Raw genomic sequence first — 25372 nt, 5'->3', positions numbered from 1 at the left:
GAGAGGTGGTTGATGCCCCATGCCTGAGGACATCCCAGGCCAGGCTGGACGGGGCTCTGAGCAACCTGATCTAGTTGAAGATGTCCCTGCCCATTGCAGGGGGGTTGGAGTAGATGAGCTTTGAAAGTCCCTTCAAACCCAAACCATTACATAGATGCACAAAATAGATACATGGAAGAAAACGCATTCCAATTCATGTGCTTGGGATTCAAAAAATAAATGAGTGTTGTCAAAAGAAAGCTGGCATAGAAAAAGGAACTAATAAACCTGTTACAGAATAAGTACAGAAATATCAGAATTCTCAGATCTTGGTTTTCCATGGCAAAAAGACAAACCTTGTAGTGAATTTCATAAATTGCTTTTTAGTTCTGTACACCAGAGTAAGGAAGTCTTCCACTGGAAAAACTGTCTTTATATATAACAATCTTTTAAGAGGTAACTTTTAGGGCATATACACTCCTCCTGATCTTTTAAATTGAACTTGGCACTAACAAAAAACCGTTTACAGGTTTGAATACTCCAATTTCTTTCTACTCAGAGGCTTAAAAAAATGCTGCCCCTAGCTGAAGAGATCTTTAAGAGGAAAATAGACCTAACATTGAAGTACTGGAATTCCAAGAGATGTTCATTCACCCTGCTGTCCTTGAAAATTTCCAGAGCAGCACAAAAGGTCAGCAGAGCTTTAATTATTTTAACTCCAGGAAGAGAGCTATAGGGGTACTACAAGTAAAATACAACATCAGAAACTGGCCAAGATGAGGATAACAGTAATGTCTTTATCAGAGCCAGTACTGTTATTCTTATTCCGCTGCAAAGCAGTGAACTACCCGGCAGAGGGAGCAGGTTAGTCACTGTTATTCCCCACGGCCGTGTGACAGGGCACAAGTGGCTCTACACCCAGTGAGAGCTAACAGTCGAACAACATGACTGTTTCACTAGGGCTAAATGCTACTTGCAGCTTCTCTACTGAGAACTGGGAAAACTAGCAAGAAATGTAATATTAAATTTTGACTTTTAAAAAAATTATTTTATACTTGGCAGACAAATTAAAAAGAAAAAGCAGCTACAAAGCAGCCTCTCTAATTCTAAGACTGCTTAGAATTGCAGATATAATAGGTCTGCTTTCATACTTCAGTTTTAGCCAAGAAGCAAGCAGTTTATCCTATGCAAACACTAAACAAACTCAAATAGGTCAGTCATAAATTAGTCAGGGGAACAATACAAAACCTTAAACCAGATGTCACTGCTACAGGTGCACACACAGCAAGTGTAATAGTAAGGAAAGATCAGAAAGTCCTGTGCACAACCAGACTTTGTAAACTTACTGTCAAGAGTTGCCTGTGTTCTAACACCACTGTGTCCATTCTGCAAACAAAGGAGAAATGAATGAATCTTAGAGGTACAATAAATTTTCAGACTGAATAACACATTGAGCATGCTTCATGCAAAATTCTATATTCATTCTAAATGGAAAGACAAAAAAATGCAGAAAATTAAAGCTTTTACTGTGTTTAACAAAACCACATAGTAGTTCTCTCAAGTGCCAGGTGTCCTGAACATACAGAATCCCATATGCTGCCCATACTATACCCATCAGCAGGAGATCTTCCCATCTACTGTATATAACATTAACTTCTGGTTCACACCCATATGAAAGAAAGAATTGCATTAACATATAGGAAATGTTTGTGCTTTTGATCCAATGCAACTCACAATTTTAACTATCCAAGTTACACAGAGACGCCAATTTTTTTCCATTGAAAGATAAGACTTGAGAAGCACCAGTTGTTTTTTGGATAATGCTGGAGTACAGAAGTGGATAGTCTATGCTTGATCCTCACCAGTACATACGAGCTAGTGCAGAAGACAAGTGTGACTGAGCCATTACATAACAAAGGCCAGAAGTAAATAAACTTACAAACTCTCATATGTTCCTTAAACACTTAATAAACTCAGTTCTCTTAAAACAAACCTACATTCCATATACAAAGAAAGTATGTGCTTTTGAATCTCCTAAGAGAGATCCTCTCTGTCCTAGATTAGAGTTCTCCCTATACTTTTTAAAATAAAACATGAAACTAGTTCCCACTGGTGTTTAAATCCAACAAAAGAGTAATGCTGGAGAGGCCACCAACAGTTTGAGATCCATTTGCTAAGTGCCATATAAATTTAAAAAGTAATATAGCTTTGGATAAAAACTGTCAAGTTACGGCAAAATACCATGACTAATATTTACATACATACATACATACATAGTTCCTTTACAAAAAGCTAAGCTTCAGAGAAGGAAACTCAGGTAAAATGTTAAGCATTACTAAGAAAAAGTCAAACAACAGTTTAAGATGTCAAACCCCATAAACTCAGAGGCTTTTGCATTCAAAAAACAGTATGGCCAGAAGTGGCTACAGAACAGGAAAAGTAAAAATAAATAACAGGATGGGATTGGGAATCAAAAATATCGCTTCACTTTAGCTGAAACTATTAATATAGCTGGGTAACACAAGTCTAACATGAATAAGAATATTTCATCCTTTTCAAGGTCTTATTTCTGAAATTCACTCACCGTAACTGCAACAGGGGTTGATTCAGATGGAGCCATGGAGCTTTGGTACGCTATCCTACTATGCACAGAAGTCTGCTCATAGGAGGAAGTTGTTGTTACTGGGCTAGTGCTCTGGGATGAGCAGGTCAGACTGGAAGAGGTGATGGCAGAGGTTGTATAGGTGGACTCCTGTACTGTATTGGATATTGGCAAAGAAGTATTCAAAGGATCACTGGAAAAAAGTAAAAACTACTTATCACCTTCATAAATGACATCTCGAAAAACTTAATGAAAACATCAGCTCCTATACAGTTATCACAAATATCTATATATCTTTATATAGAGATATTTTTGTATATCTATATCTATATATACGTAATTTTGCTTTTGTCCCCAGTAATTTCTGCTTCAAAACCATCAGCGGCACTAAGCACCATTCACCTTCCTCCTGCCAGCCCAACCATACCTTTTCAGTCATGTTATTTCCACCTTCTCAAAGGATAAATTAATGATCACAATCTCACATTTTTTTAAACAACTAGATCCATGAAGTCTGGTATATGATAAAAAACAACCATTCTCTTTTTACAATAGAATTCTAATGTCACTGTAGCATTCTAATACAATAGACTACGCAAAAAGGAAAAAATACTTTAAAACATGCGGGAGCGTTTTACCTTCAAAACAGCTTAAATAATTTATAGAACTAAAAATGAATGTGAAAATTCATTTTTACTAGTATTTCTGAATTAACTTCAGGAAGCTTTTTACTGAAGCCAATTTTTGAATGAATAAGAAAGAAAACAAGTGGGTTACTTGTACATTGGCATTTATCAGTGGTTATTTTAGCATCTCAGTATGAGCTTCTGCATACTGAAAGCCTGGCTTCTTTTCTCATCCCATGGGCCCATCAGATTTGTGATCTGGTGTCAATCTACTGACACACATATATGGTACAAAGGTTGTCTCTACTAGATTGAAAGTAGAAAAATTCAGGCTGTGAAGAGAAAACCCTCCAACAAATTTGAAAATCAGGACAATTAAACAGGAAAAAGCAATTCTATAAAGGGTAGGTTATTATAAGGTTATTCTCATTCAAGTAATCTCCAGTCTCACATTGACCCACCCATGGAGATTTTTTTCTCCTTTAATTTGCCATCCACAGAAAATATTTTGCCTTACAAGTCATCCCATTTTCCCCTCTCATTACACGATAACTGTGCCTTGATGCTTTTGGCACAAACCTGACCCTCTAAAGAAGACATGGAAGAATGCACAAGGGGAACTCACACATACTTTACAGATTTTGAGTACAAGCTATTGTTGGTCGCCTGGCTGTTACTCTCACTGCTTGAAGTTGATCCAAACTCTGGGAGTGCAGGCTCTGATCCAAACTCCAGAGCTCCAAACTGAACATTTAACCCTGTCACATCTGCTGATCCAGGCATCTCCACTGCAGACGCAGGAATCTTAAAAGAGGAAAAAAAAACATAATTCCTTTGCACACACTACCTGCATTAAAGACATCAGTAACTGCCACCCGCTCCTTCCTTCCTTAACTACAGGCTTCTTCAGTTACTGCCTCAACCTTCACAGCTAACTATATTTGTGACAATCCCTCACTTTACATCCTATAAATTAACCACATTCTTGTCAACTTAAATTAATTGATTCTGTGCCCTGATCTGCAGCTGAAAGAGTAAGCCATACTATTCTACAGTATCAAAGTGTCCATTCCCCTTCAGCCAACATTAATCTTGTGGCTACCAAGTCAATCCAAAATCACTCAGCAACAGTCATTTTCCACACAAAGCAATGAGATATGTGCTTGGAAAAGACACATCACTGGATTTTGCACCTAAAATCTATCCAGCTTAGAATTTCCTGCTTCATAAACCAGAAATAGACCATAGTCTATGCTCTTCTTCTCCCTAGCAGGTTACATATAAAATAAAGTTATAGAATCACTTAGGCTGCAAATGACTTTCAAGGTCATTGAGTCCAACCATCAACCTAACACTGACAAGTCCACCTCTCAACGATGTCTTTAAGTGCCACATCTACAGGTCTTCTAAACTCCTCCAGGTATGGTGACTCCACCACTTCCCTGGGCAGCCTGTTCCAATGCCTGACAACCCTTTCCATGAAGAAATGTTTCCTAATATCCAATTTAAACATGCCCTGGTGCAACTTGAGACCATTTCCTCTTGTCCTATTACTTGTTACCTGAGAGAAGAGACCAACCCCCTCCATGCTACAATCTCCTTTCAGGTAGTTGTAGACAGTGATAAGGTCTCCCCTCAGCCTCCTTTTCTCCAGGCTGAACAGCCCCAGTTCCCTCAGCTGCTCCTCATCAGAGTTGTGCTCCAGACCCTTCACCATGTCTATTCCCTTCTCTGAACTCTCTCCAGCACCTCAATGTCTTTCTTGTAGTGAGGGGCCCAAAACTGAACACAGGGTTCAAGGTGTGGCCTCATCAGTGACGAGGACAGGAGGATGATCACTGCCCTGGTCCTGCTGGCCACACTAATTCTAATACAAGCTTTTGTGTGTTTTTACATATGCTTAGGACAAGTCACCACTCAATTACCCACCTTGGACGCTGGAGCTATCCTCCGTTTCGGTGGTTTTATCTGTTTCTGCTGTGTTTGATGGGCAGTCACTGCATGGTTATCCACAGAGATAGCCGGGAGCTGTAACATTTTGCTAACAGCTGTAGAGGTGTCTACTGGTGATGTCTCTCGGAGTTTCACCTGGGAGGAGAAGGACTCCAGCCCAGGAGGAGGAACAGGAACTGCCTGCGTTTGTTGCTGCTGTCGTTGGGTCAGCTGGCTCAGAACTGGGGATGGTTCAGGCTGGGATTTAAAGTCTGGTCAGCATTGGGAAAAAGAAATATCAGAATTAAAGCATTAAACTCTGTTCTTCACACTTCTACAATTTATGAAAGAACCTGGGTGAATCGACATACTCAACAGCTATGATTTTATAATGTGCAAGTCTCTCTCAAACATAAGTTTCACATTGAATGTCACCACTGCAAAAATAAGGCCAACATTTTATATTCTCTAAATAAACAGATGTGGGCTTGCATTATTTAGCTTTCTTCAAAACTATGAGCACAAACTTATCTATACAGTCACATAAGATTACCACGCATTAGTCTGCAAAAACTGTTATGGATTATTTTAATCAAATGCTGCAAAGGTTTCACTGCAATTAACTGTGCTGATAAAACATGATTACTACCAAGGGGTCTGGAGTTGAAATTTAGAGGTATTATGACTTTGGATTTCCTGCCCCTAAAAAGGAGAAGATTTTCAAGAGAAATGGGAAGTAATCTACCGTGTCCATCTAACTGGAAGTCAAAGAGACACTGCACACTGACAGGTTTTTTTTCCCCAGTTTCTCCCCTTCCATACTTTTCAGATGCTGAAAGCCAGGCAGTGGCTCAGAGTACCGCTCAACAACTGTTAGAGATCCACAGCATTTGCAATGTGAAAGTTGTTTTATTTAGTTTGTGAAGCGCATTAGAAAGCAATTTAAATCATTGAATCACACAATCATAGAATCATTTTGGTTGGAAGAGACCCTCAAGATCATCGAGTCCAACCATAACTCTAGCACTAAACCATGTCCCTAAGAGCCTCATCTATGCGTCTTTTAAACACCTCCAGGCATGGTGATTCAACCGCTTCCATGGGCAGCCTGTTCCAGTGCCTGACAACACCTTCCATGAATAATTTTTTGGCTAATACCCAATCTAAACCTCCCCTGGTGCATCTGGAGGCCATTTTCTCTCATCCTATCACTTGCTACTTAGGACAAGAGACCAACCCCCTCCGTGCTACAACCTCCTTTCAGGTAGTTGCAGACAGTGATAAGGTCTCCCCTCAGCCTCCTTTTCTCCAGGATAAACAGCCCCAGTTCCCTCAGCTGCTCCTCAGAGTTGTGCTCCAGATCCCAGCTCCGTTCCCTTCTCTGAACTCTCTCCAACACCTCAGTGTCACTCTTGTAGTGAGGAGCCCAAAACTGAACACAGGATTCGAGGTGCAGCCTCACCAGTACCCAGTCCTGCTGGCCACACTATTCCTGATACAAGTCAGGATGCTGTTGGCCTTTTTGGCCACCTGGACACACTGCTGGCTCATGTTCAGCTGCTGTCACCAACACCCCCAGGTCATTTTCCACCCGGCACTTTCCAGCCACTCTTCCCCGAGCCTGTAGCGCTGCCTGGGGTTGTTGTGACCCAAGTGCGGGACCTGGCACTTGGCCTTGTTGAACCTCATACAACTGGCCTCAGCCCAATGATCCAGTTGGTCTAGATCCCCCTGTAGAGCCCTCCTGCCCTCTAGCAGATCAACACTCCCATACAATTTGGTGTTGTCTGTACATAAATATTTGTTCAGAATTGCTGTGTGTAAAAGATTATAACTGCTACCAAACTGGCTGCTTATCTATCTGAAAACATACCTATACACAAGAGATAGATTCACAGTGAGAATACTGTGAGGAATTACACTGCAAAAAACAAGCTTGTGTCATTTTCACTCTTTCTACTAATTTTACTCAATTAAATAAAATATCCATACAATTATGAATGGACAAAATGGGTAACCTGCAAAATTGTGAGCACACTAAGGAAAGAACACTGAGACATGATGCACATTATGAAGAAATGACATGTAATGGTTAAAAGAGAGAAGTTTGGGGAAAAAAAATATTGTACAACCTTATACTCCACTAGAAGCAGCACAGTCACAAGGAAAATAAGTATTTTCCAGGATTTGTTGAGAAACAAAGTCACATCAAATTTCCACTTACATATCCAAGCACATTAAATCAAAGATGTCATTACATGAAGGCTCAACAGCTTCTAAAGATGCAATGACATTTATGGAAAGGCCTAAACGTATCAAAACTTAGTATTTACTCATAAAGTCTATTACCAGCAAGTATGTGTAATTCTTACAATGTTGTAACCAATTCTATTATTAGGATTACATTTTTTAGGAAAAGTCTTTCATTAAGGCCATTTTAAACAGTCACTGGCACTAAGAAACCTTACAGAGAGAGAGAGAGGAAGCTACGTCAAACCACTTACCAAACTGACTAAGGACTGAGGACTGAGTAATGGGTGGTTTTAGATCCCAGGATGATGTGGTAGTTGTAGTAGTGGTGGCAGAACTACTGTTGTTTTGTTGGGAGGTAAACTGACCCAATGCTGGAGATTTCAACTGGTCCAAGATTTGTGATCCAGTAGAGTTTGCCAATTTAGAGGATCCGAGTTCTCCAAAGCCAGAACAAAGAACTGCAGACTACCAAAAGACGAAAAAGAGAGGGAGGAGTGGAGTTAAGCATTTAACAAATAATTTGAGTATCACCATAGGGTCAATGCCTACAGCTGCTATCCAGCAGCATCTAAAACCTCTTCACCACTAGATTACCAACAAATGATGAATAAAAAACTCAGTTAGTTGTAGCATATGGTCAGATCCTCTCTGATTACCACCAATACAACTTCCACCCCTGTGACTGCAACAACTTGAATCCATGCATCTCATAATAGCATATATTTACTAATACTTGAACTGATTTTCAGAGAATAAATTTAAGTACCCAATTTCAAGCCCTTACAACTGACTCACAAATAGGCAGCCTTCCACAAAAAAGCAGTCAGATATGTGCTTGGAAATAGCACATCATAGTTTTCTGGCACAGAACTCTTCACTATAAACAAGTGATTTCATCCTAAATCAGCATGCAGTAAAACACATCTGCCCTCTACTGAGAAATTAATACAAGTAATTCATGTAAAGTGAAAAACAACTACTTAGCAAAACCAGGCAAAAAACCCTAATTTTTTGTGTGTATGTGTGCGAACGGAAGGAATGGAATTCTGAATTCCATTCCTTCCGTTCGCACACATACACACAAAAATTATAAAATTCAGGTAGCGAGCCTTGAAGGAATGTTCGCTACCTGAATTTTATAAATATTGAAAGTTCTAATGAAATGACCCATATTGGGAAAGCTGTTTAACCTGAAATATTTACTCATGAAGAATATTTAGAAAGCATAAGATCATTTTACCAGACTTTGAGGAGAATAAGAGTTTACAGCACTGGAGCTGCCGGTTCCTGACGCCATCTGGGTGCTGTGCTGAGAATTTGTGAAGACTAGGGCTTGGCCGAAGGTCTGCTGCTGGGAAACCTCAAATGAGTTGCCTTCTGTCTCTTGGATAGAAGGCACAGGCTTCTGAAGCAGTGTTACCAAATCAATGCTGTAAGAAAATGCAAAGTTTGGCCAGAATAAACATGATGATTAGGCTGAGGTGAAAGTGAAGAAAGCACTAATAGTAAAGCTGCCACACTGGCAATAGAATTTTTACTGATTAACAGTCTTTTCACATATTGCTTGTCTGCCATACAAAAAGAGGCAGAATAGAGGTTTTTGCCAGAAAGTAATATTCTGCTAGCTGAAACCTTCCACCACAGTTAGAATACAAATTATCTTTGCACTCTCTTCAAACATGATCAAATTTATAACATCACGTATCACATAAATAACCTATATGATTAATATAACTGAGTAACCAGAGACAAGTCATGAAGACACAAAATGTTTAAGAGGATCCTGCCTATAAGGTCATTATATAGTAATATATAGTATATATATATAGTAATTATATATATATATAGTAATAATCCACATTTTCTGTACATCATGCTATCCCTTTAAAAAGAGCAAGGGATCAAAGTCCTACCTCCTTATAGAGTGGGTATGAGGACAGTAAAGAATAAAGTCACACATACAGCAATTGAGTGATTATGTGATGACAAGGAAGTCACAAGAACAGCTGAGATAAAAGCTAAATTTCTCAGATAGTAGGCACATAATCAGAATTACTGTACCAAACATACCTGAGCAGGATGAGAAACATGACATGTCTTACATTTAGCATGGCTTACTAACCCCTACCACATGTTTAGCACAGGTTTATCCAAGGAAAAGCAAAGCATTTAGATAATAAAGGGAATCTACTCCAAAAATTCTGATCTAAGTTTATCCTAAATGAACTGCAGGCTTGGGCTGAAGAGCTGCTTCCAGCACTTCCGTTAACACAGATTTCTTAATGCTGAAACCTTTCTTATTACAAGTAAAAACAAACAAACAAACAAACAAACAAACAACAAACTCAAAACACACACACAAAAATCATACACAAAAACCCCCAACCAAACCAAACAAAATAAATAAATTAAAACAAAAAACAAAACGCATGCCACAAAAGCACACCACACTACAACAACCCAGAACTCAAAAAACAAAACATCAGAATTTAAGCTGATGAACTACAATGTTTTCTAACATAATTTGAGGGACATCCACTAGAAGAGTATTTCCATCAGAACAACAAACACCTTTAAGAAGGAAAAGAATGTAAACTGTAGACCAACTGACACTATGCTTCCTGCAGATCACATACATGTTATAATGAAAATCTTGCTGCAGTCGGGAGTACAGCAGTATAGCTGTTTCAGGATGTTTGGGACCACTAGGCCACCTAGTTTTCAGATCTCATGCTATCCAGCTACCAAAGTCTTAATCAGACAAAGTTAATCAGCTTTCCTGGGACCTGAGGCTAATGCAGACAACTGATTCCACAACATCATCGCCCAGATATTTGGTGAAGACAAAAGCAAGCAAAGGAAGACAGAAACTGCCATATTTTTAGTTCTTTATCTGAACTCTACACCATTAGTGAAGGCAAGTAATTGTGATGCTTACCAGGAAATTCACTTTTGTGCCAATGCAAGCTTTTCTGTTAACACATTTGTGAAAGAACTATGTTCTGAACAGTTTTCTGCATCTACTGGGCAGGTTTTCCATCTTCTGGACAGCAAAGCCAAAGCTTCCTTTTCAACAGCAGAAAGCCTTTCTTCCCGCCCACTTTTGTCTCTGCCTATAAGCAGTTCATGCACAAGACAGGGCCTGCTCAGTATTAGGCTTGTGGATTTGGTAAGTTTGGCTTCACTTCTGTAGTCAATAGGTAACACAGGAACCCAGAAAATCAAGGATTTACAAGCAAGGCTTTCACAATTTTGGTATTAGCTTGATCAATCTCTGACCAGGGCTGCCCTGTGTTTTACTCCAAATTTCATATGTGCAAGCTAACATTGCCTCACGAAGCAGAAGGTTGTTAAGGTATAGGGAAAACATGGAAGAAGAGCTTACCTTTGCCCAGGAGTCACATGATTCTCAGCTGGAACAGAGGATGCAGTGAAGACTTTTGTTTCAGAAAGCTGAAAAAGAGAAAGGGGCGGGGGGCAAAGGTATTTTAATCATACACATGCTCACACTTCACTGCTGTGACATCTGCAGAAAATCCGTCATGGTCATGCACTTTCAAGATAGAAGTCAATTTACCATTACACCCAGTTATGCTGCAGCTCTGCTTAAGAGACAAAAACACATCAAAGTTCAGCAAAGTCTTCTCCACAGAATCAAGTACCAATTTACCTAAAGTGTTAGGAAACTTGAGCCACTGAACACACACAATGGTATACCAATACCACTACATCAGTCTGAACAATAGTTTAACTGAAAAATATACCAGTAGAAAGTAATTAACGTGACAGCTGGTGTATCATCAGTGTAAAGATACCTTGGGCAGACATAATTTATGACTCCATAGAGCAGCTCTGATAAATCTTGTTGCAGCAGTCTAACACATGGCACCGTTCCCACTCATTTCATGTATCCCTGTGTTTTACGTTCCAGCTCACATCGGCAGTGGAGGCAGGTTTGCACTCATGTATGTACAGAGAACCAGCAGTCGTGGTTCCTTCGTGGCATTTCTGCTAGGGGCAGCAATAACATCTTAAACTGATTGCTCTGTAAGCATGAGTTCAAAAACAATATTAAAGGGACAGTCCAGTAATTGCTTATAATAGTGTAACTTGTCAGACCATCCACAGCAGAAAACTGTACTGCTTTCACCATGCTGTTACAATAGATACTTGCACGGGTAGCTGGGGAAGGGGAGCTCGTTGGTTGGGGCTTTTGGGGAATAGAAAGCTTTTTTTTCAGTAAGGGAGTTGTTGTTTGCTGGTTTGCTCATTTGGGGCTTTTTTGTTTGGTTGGTTTGGTTTTAATAGCTTTTCTTTTTTTAAAGAAAATAGTAGTTAAATAGTTACAGCTTCCTAGGGCTAGTTCATTTCTATTGATAGAAATACTTGCAAACCAGAATAGGTCTTAAGCCAGTACAGGTTAGGTTTAACAAGACTAAGATAAGCACACATAATGGCTATATTTTAGATTAAATTTGCACAAAATCACCCTTAGCTACTTTGGTGTAACTTTGTATTTAGACTAAAGAATAACTGACTTATTCAAACACAAAGAATCCCTGTAGAATGTGACATTTGAATATAGCTCTTACAAGAAATTATGCATTTTTAATTGCACAGATTGCTATCAGCCCAGCTTAAAGGGAAGAAGCCAATTTAATCTGCTGTCCCATGGTAGGTCTACTGAAAACATATATATCTCTGCACATGGTCATCTGATTCGGATTATCCGGTGAAATACTGTTGACTAAGGCAGGACACAGAAGAGCTTGACTGGGAGCAGTCATCACTCAGAGGCAAAGTTCAAATGTTTCATGTATTCTCCCAGCACCACTCATGTGCAACACAGTGTGTAATGAAAAAAATGAGTACCATCACAGCTCCTCCCTCGATCTCCTTCCCTTGCTGCCAATAAAACGTATTTTAATCCTATCTTCCCAGAACACAACTCTGTCCCATGCACTGTGCTGCCAGCCCACAACTCTATGCACTGACCAAAACAAAGAGATTCAGTTCAAGCGCATTTCCCATTAAAAAGGCTGTCTCACTATTGTTCAGCCCTTTCCCCACTGTACATGTTATTTTAGAACAACGTATACTGTACTTTTCGTATTGTTACGAGACTCCTGCATTTTATGGCACGAGGAGGTCAGCTAATGGCACTCCTTGTTTAAATATTAAATTCTTTGTAATGTCAACCGTTTTTACACTCACAGAACCCAGGATAAGACAAACTGTGGCCACCGACGAATCCTGAAAACTAAGCAAATCAAAGAGACTGAGGATATATGTGACAACACAAAGGCATGCTTGATGTATGAGAAAATGCTCTCTTCAAGTGAACCAGCATGCAAAACACAGCTCTCCAGCTATGAGCTCGGCTACATTGAATTTTACAGTACACCCTGTGGCAAAGGCACTGCCATAAGCTCCAATCAGGCACTTAATTCAGAGGTCTGCTGCGATTACAGCATTCGTCAAAGCCCATACTTCATGCAGCAGCAGCTGAAAAGTTCTGTTATGCGGATGTATTTAGTATTTCTTAGAATTAGTATTATTGGCTCCTAACAAAGCTATTTATGCTCACAGTACACTACACTCACAATTCTTTCACAAAGGCTCTGGCATTTTCTCATAACTGTATCAACAGTCATGAACCATTTGCAAATGCTGGCCTCACAAGAGTATTTTCTCCATCTGCAGTGAAATGCCTGTGCTTTTCAGCTCCTGTTCCTACGATAAAAATCATTCTCTAATCACCAAACAGACAATACATTTAACAACTATCCACCAGCTCCTGTGGCCAACTGACAGGTGAGGATAGCAGGAAAATATAATATACTCCAGCATCCTCATAAAAACTCAGCATCAACAAATCAGAAATAAAAAAACCTTGTTACTGTTTTGATATGATGTACTGAAGTTGAAGAAATTAAAATAAGTTCTTATGCTGCTTCTTGGTAAAGGAAACACTCCCACTAAAATAAACTCTTTTCCTGTTTTTTAAAGTGTTGCTGTTGTTTCAAATAAAAACTAAGACTGCCAACACTGTACAGAAAATGCCTTCATCCAGTTTCCAGCACATGACTACTACACCACAAAAATCTAATCCTTCTCAGGTCAAGCAACACTACATTTCGCTCACCTACTCATAACTAGTATTTGAACAGAAAACACCACATCCAAAGAAAAATATTCTTCAGAAAAACACCTGGTCTTTATATGCAGACAGCAAATACATCGACTTCCTTGTCTGTTTTAATCATTAGTCACGGTGCTAGAATTGTTTGTTTATTATACATTTAAATGCAGGGCTCTATTTTCTAGCCACAGCTTCATATTATACCTTTTTCTGCTAGGCTAAAACCAGAGCCCATTATATGCTAATAAAGTAACCTTTTCAGACTCAGTAAACTAAAAATCTTACTCTCAAGCACCTCTCCTATCAGTAAATAATTTTCAGCTATTTTTCACAACTTTTGTTTTGTAAAAGCAATGAATAATAGGATGCAGTACTTCAGAATCAAGTTCAGGAGAGTTCACATACAGAAATATAAATCAAGAACAATTAAGAGACAGGGAAGAGTACCTACAGGCAAATGACTACAACACCTTCCTTTTGGTTTCTTTTTGGCCACAGCATCAGTGCTTTAGGAGATCATACTCAGCTGTTCTTTTTTCATCATCTACTAAAATCCTGAACATTTTTCAGCTGTTGCTTTCTAGAAAACAGGCCCTTGTTCTGGAGGTGTTCCTTCATTCCCATAAAACAAATGGGTATTGGCTGTATTAAAGCATTACTCATTTGAGCAGGTCAAGTCTAGCAGAGGTCCAGATTTCTCTGCATGACTGGCTTACTTTTAATTGCCATTCCAACAATTTTTGGATTTCCCACACATTCTATTCAACAGTGGTTTTATTTTTACTTCCATGTCATCAATAAAGACATCTGGCCTAGGACCGAATTCTTTTCTATCCTTCCTAGAAAGGTCCGCATTTAGTAAGGGTCCTCCTGCAAAAGCTTTATTTGCTAAAGTGTGCCAGGGAGATTTTAATCCACTTAATGTGTTTTGTGACAGCATTTAATAATTTTTAGAACAAAAGATGCAGATAAACTCTCTCACAAGGACATATTGTATCTTCACAGATAACTGTGATTTACTTAAACACCAAGATCAGGTGTATTTGAGGTAGACTTATTTACATAAAACTACACTGAGCGGCACAAGCTGTATTTTTACTTTTCTATTTTTTTTTAAGATCAGATGATGCCATTTTTCCCATATTTTTCCCCCAGGCATGTTTTGCGCTAATGTGTCTGCAGCTCGCCATTTCTTTCATTCTTTCTGAACATCAGCACGTGAAGAACTTTCTCCTAGGTTACAGGGACTTTCCCAGCACTCTAAAATTAATAAAAATTAACAACAGGCTGGAGATTTCATCTGCTGCTCATTCAAAATCCATGTGCAAATTATGCAGGTTTAATAATTAATTTAAAAAAAAAAAAAATCTATCTTTAGTCAGCATTGCTCAATACCTTTCTGCTACTAGAGACACTTCATTGTACCAGCATCAAAAAAAGGTGAGAAACTAGGCTAGAAATTTTTGGTATCCTTAGCTCTTAATCCACTTCTCGCATGTACTGCAGAAATAGAGGACAGGTTTTAAACATGATGCTGGCTTTTGAGGACAGTAACCAATAGAGAAAACCTGTCAATTTTAGAGTTTCTTTTCGTTTTCTCAAAAGACACAGCCCTCTCATTTAGGTAAGGACAGAGTTTTCATATCTGTTACGTGACACATTCACACATTTCTAGGGATAAAACTGACATGTCACCCTACATGAGGAGGCAAAAGGGATGACTTCTGAGACAATCTCTACAGAAAATAAACTTGAAATAATGGATGTTCCTATCACAGATGAAAAGTTTCTTAAAAGCTAAGTAATCCTTTCCACATGTCTTGCTACCTCATGTTTTCTGAACTGCTTAAGCTTTAACACTAGCTGAAAATGTGAAATCGCAAATGCAATTTTCACTTGTGATGATCAGAAATGCCAAATATGTTGCTGACACGAAGACATCTTGTCTCATAAAGAACAAGAATGAAAATTGTTGTAGGAGTAGACAACCCATCAAGATGAAACAACAGGAATGAAGCAAGTAAGCGCTCACTTTAGCATACTACTTGCTCATTTTTTAATATTATGAACATGAAGTGGAACAATTCTGAAGATTTCAAACAAAAAACATCAAATGAGTCTAAAGCTGACAGTAAGTTCAGCACTTGATTACATAAAAGTATAGTGATAATATGGTTTTAAATCCCTAACACAATATTAAGGCAAGTGTGCAGTTAGCACCCATCAGCACTGAGCAGTGGAAAACTACAATGCACAAACATTTATTTGGGGATAGAACTTAAAAATTTACCATCTATGTATTGTCCACCCAGCAAAATAAATTCATGATTCTTGATTCAATTTTATGTAAAAATATATCTAAATATCTAAATATCTAGCTTCTCTAAATACGTATATATTTTTAAACAGGAATTACAGCAAGAAACACAGTAAGAAATATCACTGCATGCATACACCAAAGTACTATTTAGAACATTCAGTTTTCAAAGATAACACAGACTCTGAAAAGGGTAAATAATCAATCAGTCAATCCAACAAGGTACACTTACATCTTCATTCCAGTCTTCTGCTGTCCACTCTTCTATTGAGTTTTTCCACGCTCCTATTGTAATTTTGGGAAGGAAAGAAAACCATTACAAGCTAAAAGTACAATGCCATACTTCAACCCTTCTGCTTTATAAGCAATCCTGTTTTCATTATTACTGGAACACAAAGTGAGGAGATGGTGGTTGGAAACATGGGAAGCTCTGTAAAATTGGTCTCCAGATAAAAAGTTTTGGGAGGGTTTTTCCTCTCCTTTAATCTCTGAGTTCAGGAATTCTTACTCACTATGGTGCCAGACATAATTTGCATGAATCCATGTCCACAACCAGTAATTAATACCAAAGGTTGGAAGAACACCCTGCTATGTCCCCAACAACAGTGAGAGGTTACTCAACCCTTCCACGGGATCTCCCAGTTTCATGCACAAACTCATGCAGAGCCTGAACAAAACACAACCACACCACCTGCTGTGATATCCATAATCCTACTTTCAATATACCCAAATTGAAGACCTAAGGTATATCTCTTGAGGCTCCTTTCCAACCTGTTAATTCTCTCCTCAGGACAGAACAATCCAAATCCCTTCCATGATAGAGCAATTTTATTTTAAAACATATATAATCCAGATAACGGCAGCAGGAGAGTCAGTAAGCTTCCACTCTAGCTGCAAAACACTTCTCCCAAAACTAGTGGCACAGTTTATTTGGCAAACACTGCATGCAGTGATGGGAAACTATAGGAAATGATCCTACAGATGCAAAAACCCAATCCCTTACATAAGACATGCAAGAGCAATAAAGGGCCTGAAGGCTTTGCCCACCAGCGTAACCGTAGGGATGGTTATCCCGGCAACAATCAGAGCTTTCATTTAAACCACACAACCAAGAGTGAAGAAGACATCACCATTAAATTCCTGCTATCATCAAGTGATACCATCAAGTACAAAACCAAAAGAAATACCGCTTAAATTGTTTCCTTTTACTTAACCATGAACCCCTGAGACACATTCACCCAGAAACAAGCCTCCTAAAGACAGCATCAAATCCCGTTCATACTAATGCTATCACTACATCAATGCATTATTTCGTACATCTTTACAAAGCAGCATCTGGGGCAGGAGAGGGCTGAATGGCACTAATCCCATGAGGTGACCAAGCCTACCACAAAGATATACACACAGTGGGGAGAAGAGAAGGGGTTTATACCTTGGAATCTGAAACTATTTTGCCAGTCCTGAGCAAGGTAACATCTGCACTGTGTTGGCTCTGTGAAGCAATACAGAATTGCCTCAAACATCTCATGCTCACATCTTACCAGACAGCGTAACCACAAGGTTTCTACATGCTGCATAACATCAATGCACTTGAAAAGTAACTAATAATCATATCCAAGCACAGCAAGATTGCTACAGTGCCTCAAATTTCTAGACTAATCCACACATTTCCACAGAAATTTTGGAAAGGAGGAAAAGCCCAATGAGCAGCAGTGTTTAGAGAAACTGTTGATTTGCTTTCCCTTTTCCTAACCAGCACAGGATCCCTTCCTCTGATATTTCTCATTTAAAGAAACATGTTCTGGTATTTGCCTTGCTTACATTTATCTACTACGAGTCAGAGCAAGGCCGGCTTCTGTAGAAGACAAACCTCATGTTGGTAACAGAACTCTAACAACAGAGCTGGAGTCTGCTATAACAAACACAGAAGAAGTCAGACAAATCAAGTCCAACTCTTGATGCCTCATCATAATTTAACAGTTCTCTTTTCCAGTGAAATTATGCTTTTTGTTTTCAAGGATTCTAGTCACAGTAACTTCAACCTAGATGGCTATCTGTGACTCCTGTTTCCTGTTGTAACAAGTTCAGTTTTAGAAAGTTACAGCAAATAAGAAGTATAATAGATGTTTTTCATAAGTCTTCACTTATTTTCCTTCAATTCTTTACTTCCTTTCACATTACTTGACTTTTTTTTTTTTCCTTTTTTCAATAATCAGCCGTAGATATTACGCCCAAAATAATTTCATTTTGGTCTATCCCAAACTTATCTTTTCCTTTTGGATTACATTCATGTTCTATAATGACCTGAGGGCTTCCATTAAAATGTTCCTTCTTTTACAGGAGTCTTAAAAAAACCAAAACTTCCTTTTAACTTCCAAGCTACAAAGTCCTCTTCTTTCCACTTGACAGTTACACTACAATTCATTATTTTCTTTCTTGCCATTCTTCAGTTTCAGAGTCATTTAAGGCTGCTCACAGCCAAGATAACAAAGCAAGTTTTTCCTGTGAAATTTATGAAACACTATCGAAGTAGAGGTATCAGTAAATTACCAGAACACAATATCATTTTTATAACCTATGATGAGAAGTGACCACATCCAACATAATCTATAAAAACTGCTGTGATTTGTCATTCAGGCTATCCTGCTGCCTTGTACCTTACAAAAAAGTAACAGACTGAACACTCATCATGGCCTGTAAGAAAATATCAATCACACTGTTCAAGTTTCTTCCCTTTTGGATAAGGATTCGTCATTTTTTTTCCTCTCAGCTGTCCTTTCTCTTTGCCTTTCAGTTATACATTACTTCTCTGAGAATCAATATGGAGGAAAACCCATGCTGCATTATTTGGAATACAATTACTTTTAAATGTTATGAACGGTTCAAGATTCACTCTTCACACTTTTTATTTCAACCAACCACACCAAATTTTCCTTCCACAGAACCAGCTAGCTTTTCTACAGGTTTACAGATTGCACCAAGGAACACCTTTCATTCAGGCTACTCCCTCTGGCATCTGCAACAATTCAGGACAAAGGGTTCTAGAGCACTTTCAGACCACATATGGGAGCAACCACATTTGGGAAACAAATTGTGTATTTCTTTTTAATTGACGATGTTGCCACTAATCCTTTCTCAGTACTGCTAAAGAGGAAATACTTAGTAAATACTCAGAATTCCATAGAGAGTTTATGTTTGCATGACATCTTCAGAAAACATTTTGATACACAAAACTCGTTTTGTTTCTCCAAGTAGTTGCCCAGTTATCTCCTTTTAATGTAACTGCAGATGAAAGACACTAATTTTCCAAGTACCTAGTATGACCTAATTTTGTCTTCCTTCTTTTCAGATGAAAAACAAAATGGGACTGGGTAACGAGGAATAAAGTGAGGGATTTCCACCCTGCCCTTCCTCTGTGTATACTCATTTGACATCCTTCACTAACCAACTGCAGGCTTTATGGATTTCCATACATACACATCCCCCTCACTCACATCTTTACTAACTCCACATTACTAACTTATTACCAGGACTGTTGATTTGGAACTAACATAATAAGACCGTAAATTACGGGGGAAAAAAAAGAAAAAAGACTGAAAACTAATATTTGTGATCAACAAGCCAAATCAACAGCTCAACTTTGTACAACCTGCTTCCAGCCCCACACCTTGTCTGTCACTCCTCGCCTCTACCCCTGCTTTAACTTTCCCTTCCAGCACTCTCTCTCCTGCTTTAAAACTATCACCCAAGCTGCATCCTCCAGTGATAGCCCTCAAGATGCATCACAAGGTTGAACATATTTCCCACTTAGACAAAACTGAATTATTCCCTTCCAAAGCTTACTCTTTTAATGAGATCTCTTCATTTTGGCTCAGGGATTTATTTCTGACATTCCTATAACTTGTCTAAAGAGGAAACACTGTAAAATAAAACACTCTTCCTATAGTCATATATAGAGAGATAGTTTTGTTTTGTCAGTTACAGTGCCTTTTCCATTTGCACTGAAAATAAAGACTAGTAGGAAAAAGGTACTTAGCACACAAGAAGAACATTCACTCTTAACTAGTTTACTTTCAATTCCCACCAGTCAAATTATTTTGCAGGAACTCCCCACACTGACACTCATTTATAGCCCTAAGAACCATTAATCTGACATGGCCAGGGAAAATTCCTGAATGCCTCCTCACACCCTTTTCTCCATACCATGCTACCCCACTTTCACATACATGCCGTAAGCTGCGTTAGTGGAGTGCAGTTTTCAGCGATGTGTGCACAGCCTAACAGCATGAATGCACTTGGCATCCAGAAAGAAGTTCCACACATCGAAGAGTACACTTTGAATTTCCATCAGTCTGCTTGCTCAGCAGCAAACCTCCCATGTAGACACACTGGTACTCGTACAGGGACCTGTTTAGCCACACCAAGCTACTCTTATTCCTAGACAGAATTCTTCCTTTTCTGAAGACTTCCCACAATATAGGAAGAAGCAAGGCATCCCATTTTCCCAGTCACAGACAAGCAGGTCACATTCTTCCTGCAAGAAGGAACAGAGGTTGCCACAGAGGAGGCACACGAAAGCTCGCTAGAGTTAGCAGGGAGGGTCACAAAACATTGGATATCACTTGGGAGTGGAGCACAAATCAAAATTGTTCACAAGCCATAGCCTTACAGTTGCCTTCATTAAAAATTAAGCAGTGAATTTTCTACTTCTGGTCCAGTCCCCTCATGCCGTTCTTGTACGCCTTCTTTCTTTAGTCAGTTAACCTTATTGCTTCTGCAGGACTTGAGACAACGTACCCTGCCTGCTGCTACCATACAGCACACAACAGTACCAGTATTCCTACGGGAATTTTCAAGTCATTTGGTATCCTTCTAACTCATTAGCTGACAAATTTATTTGAAAAATTAACACAAATAAAAGTAAAAGGTGCATTTCTGTTTGCAGTATGGCACCAAGTCATTTCAAAAGCAATTCCTTGGAAGGATGCCTTATTGGGCAAAAGAGCCCCCTTTCAATAACCATTAATATACTCAGTGCCACTCTCCCACGCTGGACTAGAGGGCACTCAGAGGGACAAGAGAGCTGCCTAATGAGCTCTCCTAAACTCTAAGCCTGTTATTGCCTTCTCTGGTTTAGTGGAAAATGGCTTGTATGACACTTAGAAAGCTGCATTTCCAGGAGATCAGAGCAGAGCTCAATGGAGCATGGCCTAGACTCCAATGTCAGTCTTTTCCTTCCACATTCAACATAGGGGTGGATGAAAAAAAGTCACCTGAGTAGGCTTCAGCAATGAAGATATCAGAAGAGTTACCCTTTTCTGGAGTTGAAAAAAAATAATCTCTCTCCTGCCACTCAGTGGTTCCCAAATACAGACAATAATGTACATTAATTTCTCCATTCTGACACAGAGTTTTCTTTATCTTCATCTCCTGTCACATAATATGGGAAGAAGCAAGGTATCCTATTTTCCCACTCACAGACAAGACAGTCACATTCTTCATTTCTGAATCACCACAACACCACTGTTAAGTAGTTATTTTTCAAGATACATTGGTCTCTTGTCTTTGGTCAGGAGTGCATACTTCACACTTGAAACTTCATCCAGGAACACACAGCTTCCCCTATCTTCAGACAGCCAGACGGCTCTTTTGGCTTCCATTCAAGTGCCTGCTCGTGCTTTAGTTAATATTTTTTTCTGTTCAAAGGTGGCAGACCTTGGAACTCTGCTCCACCCCAGAGGCTCACATATTTACATTCGTTGCTGTGTTGCACTGTTGGAGTTTCCAAAGCCATTCCAGTGTCACCGAGTGGAGTAATATTTGTAAACAGTTCTTCCTTTCTTTTTCTTCTCTTAGACAGTCACATCCTACTGCCCAATGTCTGTGGACCATCCACTTTTAGTAGGACTTAAACTCTTCAACTGCATTAGGTGAGCTCTTAAGTAGTACTTCCAGATACCTAAACAGTTCTTCACGTACAAGGTTGTTCCAATAACTCTTCAAATCCCTTTGTCTCTCAAGGGATTTTTAATACTAAAACAAAAATATTGCAAATTGCCTTCCCTTCATTCTAACCAGAGAGCCACTCAGGCTACAGCATGTGCTCTGCACATTAGTAGCAGCTAAGCTATAAAAATGAGCTAATATCAATCTCAGGTGAGATACATTCACATTTTCAGAAGATAACTGAACACTAATAGAACAGTTACTTTAATTGCAATTCGTTACAGGTCTTCATTCCAATCCTTCCACTTCTTGAAGCATCTTACCAGTTCCATCATCTGCATCATTCTGACCAGCCTCCCAAATCTCTGACTTTGTCCCAAAGCCATCAGTGGCAGAAGACTCCGTATAGTCTGCAGGGTTAAATGTCCTAGAGTTTTAAAAGTTAAAAAATGGAAGAGAACACATGGGTCATTCAACGAACACAAGTGTCATCATTTTTAGCTGAAGTTGTATTAGATTTAACATCTCGATTTCCATATACTTTATCTTGATATTTTTGGTTTCAAAAGAAATTTTTCTTCTACCAGCAGATACAGATAAAAAAGGAAGAAAAGAGAAGGAGAAAAAAGAGAGTAGACTAAAAAAAAATTACTGTAGAGAAACTGAACCAAAACAACAATTCCTGAAAAAGCAGTGAACAGCATACCTACTCCTCCCACTCTCATAAAGCATTACTTTATATGCACAACTATAAGCCCCTCTCAGCTGACAGTTTCTCAGCAGGGGGCTGACTGATGAGAAACCACTATCTTATCCTTTCAGAGCACCAGACCTGCACAGGACAGGAGTCGAAAAATCAGAAAGACTTTCAGAATACACTCCTGACACCAAAGCCAAAACACACAGATGCAGCTAAAAGGTCAAAATGAACTACTGAAAAGAACGTTCTTTTCAGTTCATCATCTAAAACTATGAACAAGAAGGATTACCAGAGAAGTAGAACGAGCCTTCTGTTCATCATGACATCACTGATATTACATGAAATGTCATTAAACGCAAACACTGAGTGAAAGTAGTAGAAGCTACACCTACAAAGCATGTTATTCCAGCAAAACTGAGAACAAATTTAGAGCTGCTTAGTAACTTCTTTTGATTCTGTTTCAGGGTCCATGTATTTCCAAACACCTAAAGCATGAAACCTCAAAACCAAAACAAAGTTTATAATCGCTAGTCTTTCTGGTTTTATATAGAACTTGGATGTTCTACATTCCACCAAACCAAATCTATTTGTAAATTGACCTAGGACTATAGGCACCACACAGAACTTTCAGTCTCCTAAGCACTATGTGGCTGCTACTCAGAGGTACAAATGGGTTCTCTAAGTTTGAGATATTGAGGTAACTTGCATTAGGTTTGTACAGGTGTGTCTAGTTAGAAACACTGCTTTAAGACAAAAATAATCCATTAATCATCTAACAGATCTGTGAATTTTTGAATCCATATTGGTTTATCAAACATACAGCAATATTAATACATCCAGTGGCAATATTAATATTGTCAGTTAATATTGCCACTGAGTTTGATCCTTGCCAAAATCTGTGCTCTGCATGTTTCTTACCCCATGCCTTGGGCTGAAAACCTCCCCGCTCCTCTCCCTCTGCCACGTCCAAACCCTAGGAGAGAAAACACCATTTAACAGCAACAGCAGAGGAGCCACCAATCTCTAGTCTGTCACATTAGAAAATGCTATGGTTGAAGAAGAAAACTACCATACTTAAATATTATTTACCTCCCATATTTTATCACAGGAGAATTTGTTTCCCTAACACAGGCAAGCAAGCCACAGTTCATCCAAGACTTTGTTTTAGCAGGATTTGCAATTCAAAAAAACTGAATAGTTTGGGTTGGAAAGGACCTCCAAATGTCATCTAGTCCAACCTGTCCTGCAATGAGCAGGGACATCTTCAACTACATCAGGTTGCTCAGGGCCCCATCCAGCCTGGCCTGGGATGTCTACAGGGATGGGGCATCCACCACCTCTCTGGGCAACTTGGGCCAGCGTATCACCACCCTCATTGTAAAATATTTCTTCCCCATGCCTGAATCTCTCCTCTACTTTAAAACCATCACCACTTGTCCTATTGCAACAGGCCCTGCTAAAAAGTCTGTTCCTACCTTTGTTAGAAGCACACTTTAATTACTGAACAGCCACAATAAGGTCTCCCTGGAGCCTTCTCTTCTCTCTCTCAGCCTGTCCTCACAGCAGAGCTGTTCCAGCCCTCTGATCATTTCTGTGGCTCCTCTGGCCCCCCTCCAACAGGTCCATGTCTGTCCTGTGCTGAGGGCTCCAGAGCTGGACACAGGACTCCAGGTGGGGTCTCACCAGAGTGGAGCAGAGGGGCAGAATCACCTCCCTCCACCAGCTGGACACGCTGCTTTTGATGCAGCCCAAGATAAAACTGACCTTCTGGGCTGCAAGCGCACACTGATGGCTTACGTCCCATATTTCATCCACCAGCACCCCCAAGTCCATCTCTGCAGGGCTGCTCTCAATCCCTTCATCCTCCCATCTGTATTGATACTGGGGGTTGCCCCAACCTAGGTGCAGGACCTTGTACTTGGCCTTGTTGAACCTCATGAGGTTCACAGGGACCCACTTCTCAAGCTTGTCCAGGTCCCTCTGGATGGCATCTTGTCCCTCAGGCGTGTCACCTGCACCACTCAGCTGGGTGTCATCTGCAGACTTTGCTGAGAGTGCACTCGATCCCACTGTCTATGTCACTGATGAAGATATTAAACAGTACTGGTCTCAATATGGACATCACTTGTTACCAGTGAATTCTTTGCACTCTTTTCTGTATCTAGTAAAGTAGAACCAAATGCCAAGAAAAGGACTTACCTAAAGACCCATGGCACATGAGACTGCTATTGCCAAATCATTAGATGTTGTTCAAAATTTTGTCTTTGTTTTCTCACTCTTGCCTAGGAGGCTCTAGAATCCCAGCCTCCCTGTACACCCAGATCTCTCAAGAGATTCCCTGTCACTCCTTGTTTGTGAGGTTTTAATACTCCAGTTGTCTCCTTCTCTGACTCAGCCCACATGTCCACCCCTACCCTCCTGTGCATTTGGCAACCTGCGACCACACATTCCTTCTGCCTCCCCCTTAATCGTAGTTACCAACATGAAAATCACCCCATTCATATGACCCAAACAACCTCCTTGTTATAAAACCACAAGCATATTCATTTCTATTTCAACAACAACAAATATTTGTTGCCTCCAATTTTGGTTACCAGTCTCAGTTTACAAGCTTCCTGATAACAGTGAATGGCTTTATTTTTGCATATTGAATACTGCCAAAAAGGAGTGAAAATTTCTGTACTACTTAGTACAGCAGCACATTTCCACACAGATTTTTTTTTCCTTTTGTAGAACCTCAATATCTGAGTCTTTTCCAGTTTGCTAGGTGTTTTGTTGAGAAAGACTACAAATATTATTTTGTCTTACAAGAACAGGGGGAGGTCAAGAGCTGCAGCCTGAGAACACACCAATTTTTATTTTGAAGACAAAAATC

The 25372-nt window shown here is 39.5% G+C and overlaps 1 protein-coding gene across 4 annotated transcripts in view; it reads right to left on the bottom strand.

The window, feature by feature from the left end:
- Positions 1–25372, bottom strand: part of UBAP2 (ubiquitin associated protein 2) — a 161816-nt gene that overhangs the window by 93054 nt on the left and 43390 nt on the right. For 2 of the 4 annotated variants that reach the window (XM_082074598.1, XM_082074599.1), the window contains exons 7-16: positions 23416–23470; positions 22121–22224; positions 16084–16136; positions 10778–10845; positions 8633–8822; positions 7644–7857; positions 5137–5411; positions 3833–4011; positions 2564–2774; positions 1326–1365 (exon numbers count right to left, since the gene is read on the bottom strand). In XM_082074598.1, the coding sequence (XP_081930724.1) occupies positions 1326–1365; positions 2564–2774; positions 3833–4011; positions 5137–5411; positions 7644–7857; positions 8633–8822; positions 10778–10845; positions 16084–16136; positions 22121–22224; positions 23416–23470 (1389 nt within the window). The remainder of the gene's footprint in view (positions 1–1325; positions 1366–2563; positions 2775–3832; positions 4012–5136; positions 5412–7643; positions 7858–8632; positions 8823–10777; positions 10846–16083; positions 16137–22120; positions 22225–23415; positions 23471–25372) is intronic. The other 2 variants (XM_082074600.1, XM_082074601.1) reach the window with 1 other exon arrangement.

This window comes from Streptopelia decaocto, assembly GCF_964273445.1.
Source record: "Streptopelia decaocto genome assembly, chromosome: Z".
NCBI lineage: Eukaryota > Metazoa > Chordata > Aves > Columbiformes > Columbidae > Streptopelia > Streptopelia decaocto.
The sequence above is the reverse complement of the archived record's forward strand: the minus strand, read 5'-3'. Positions and strand labels throughout refer to the sequence as shown.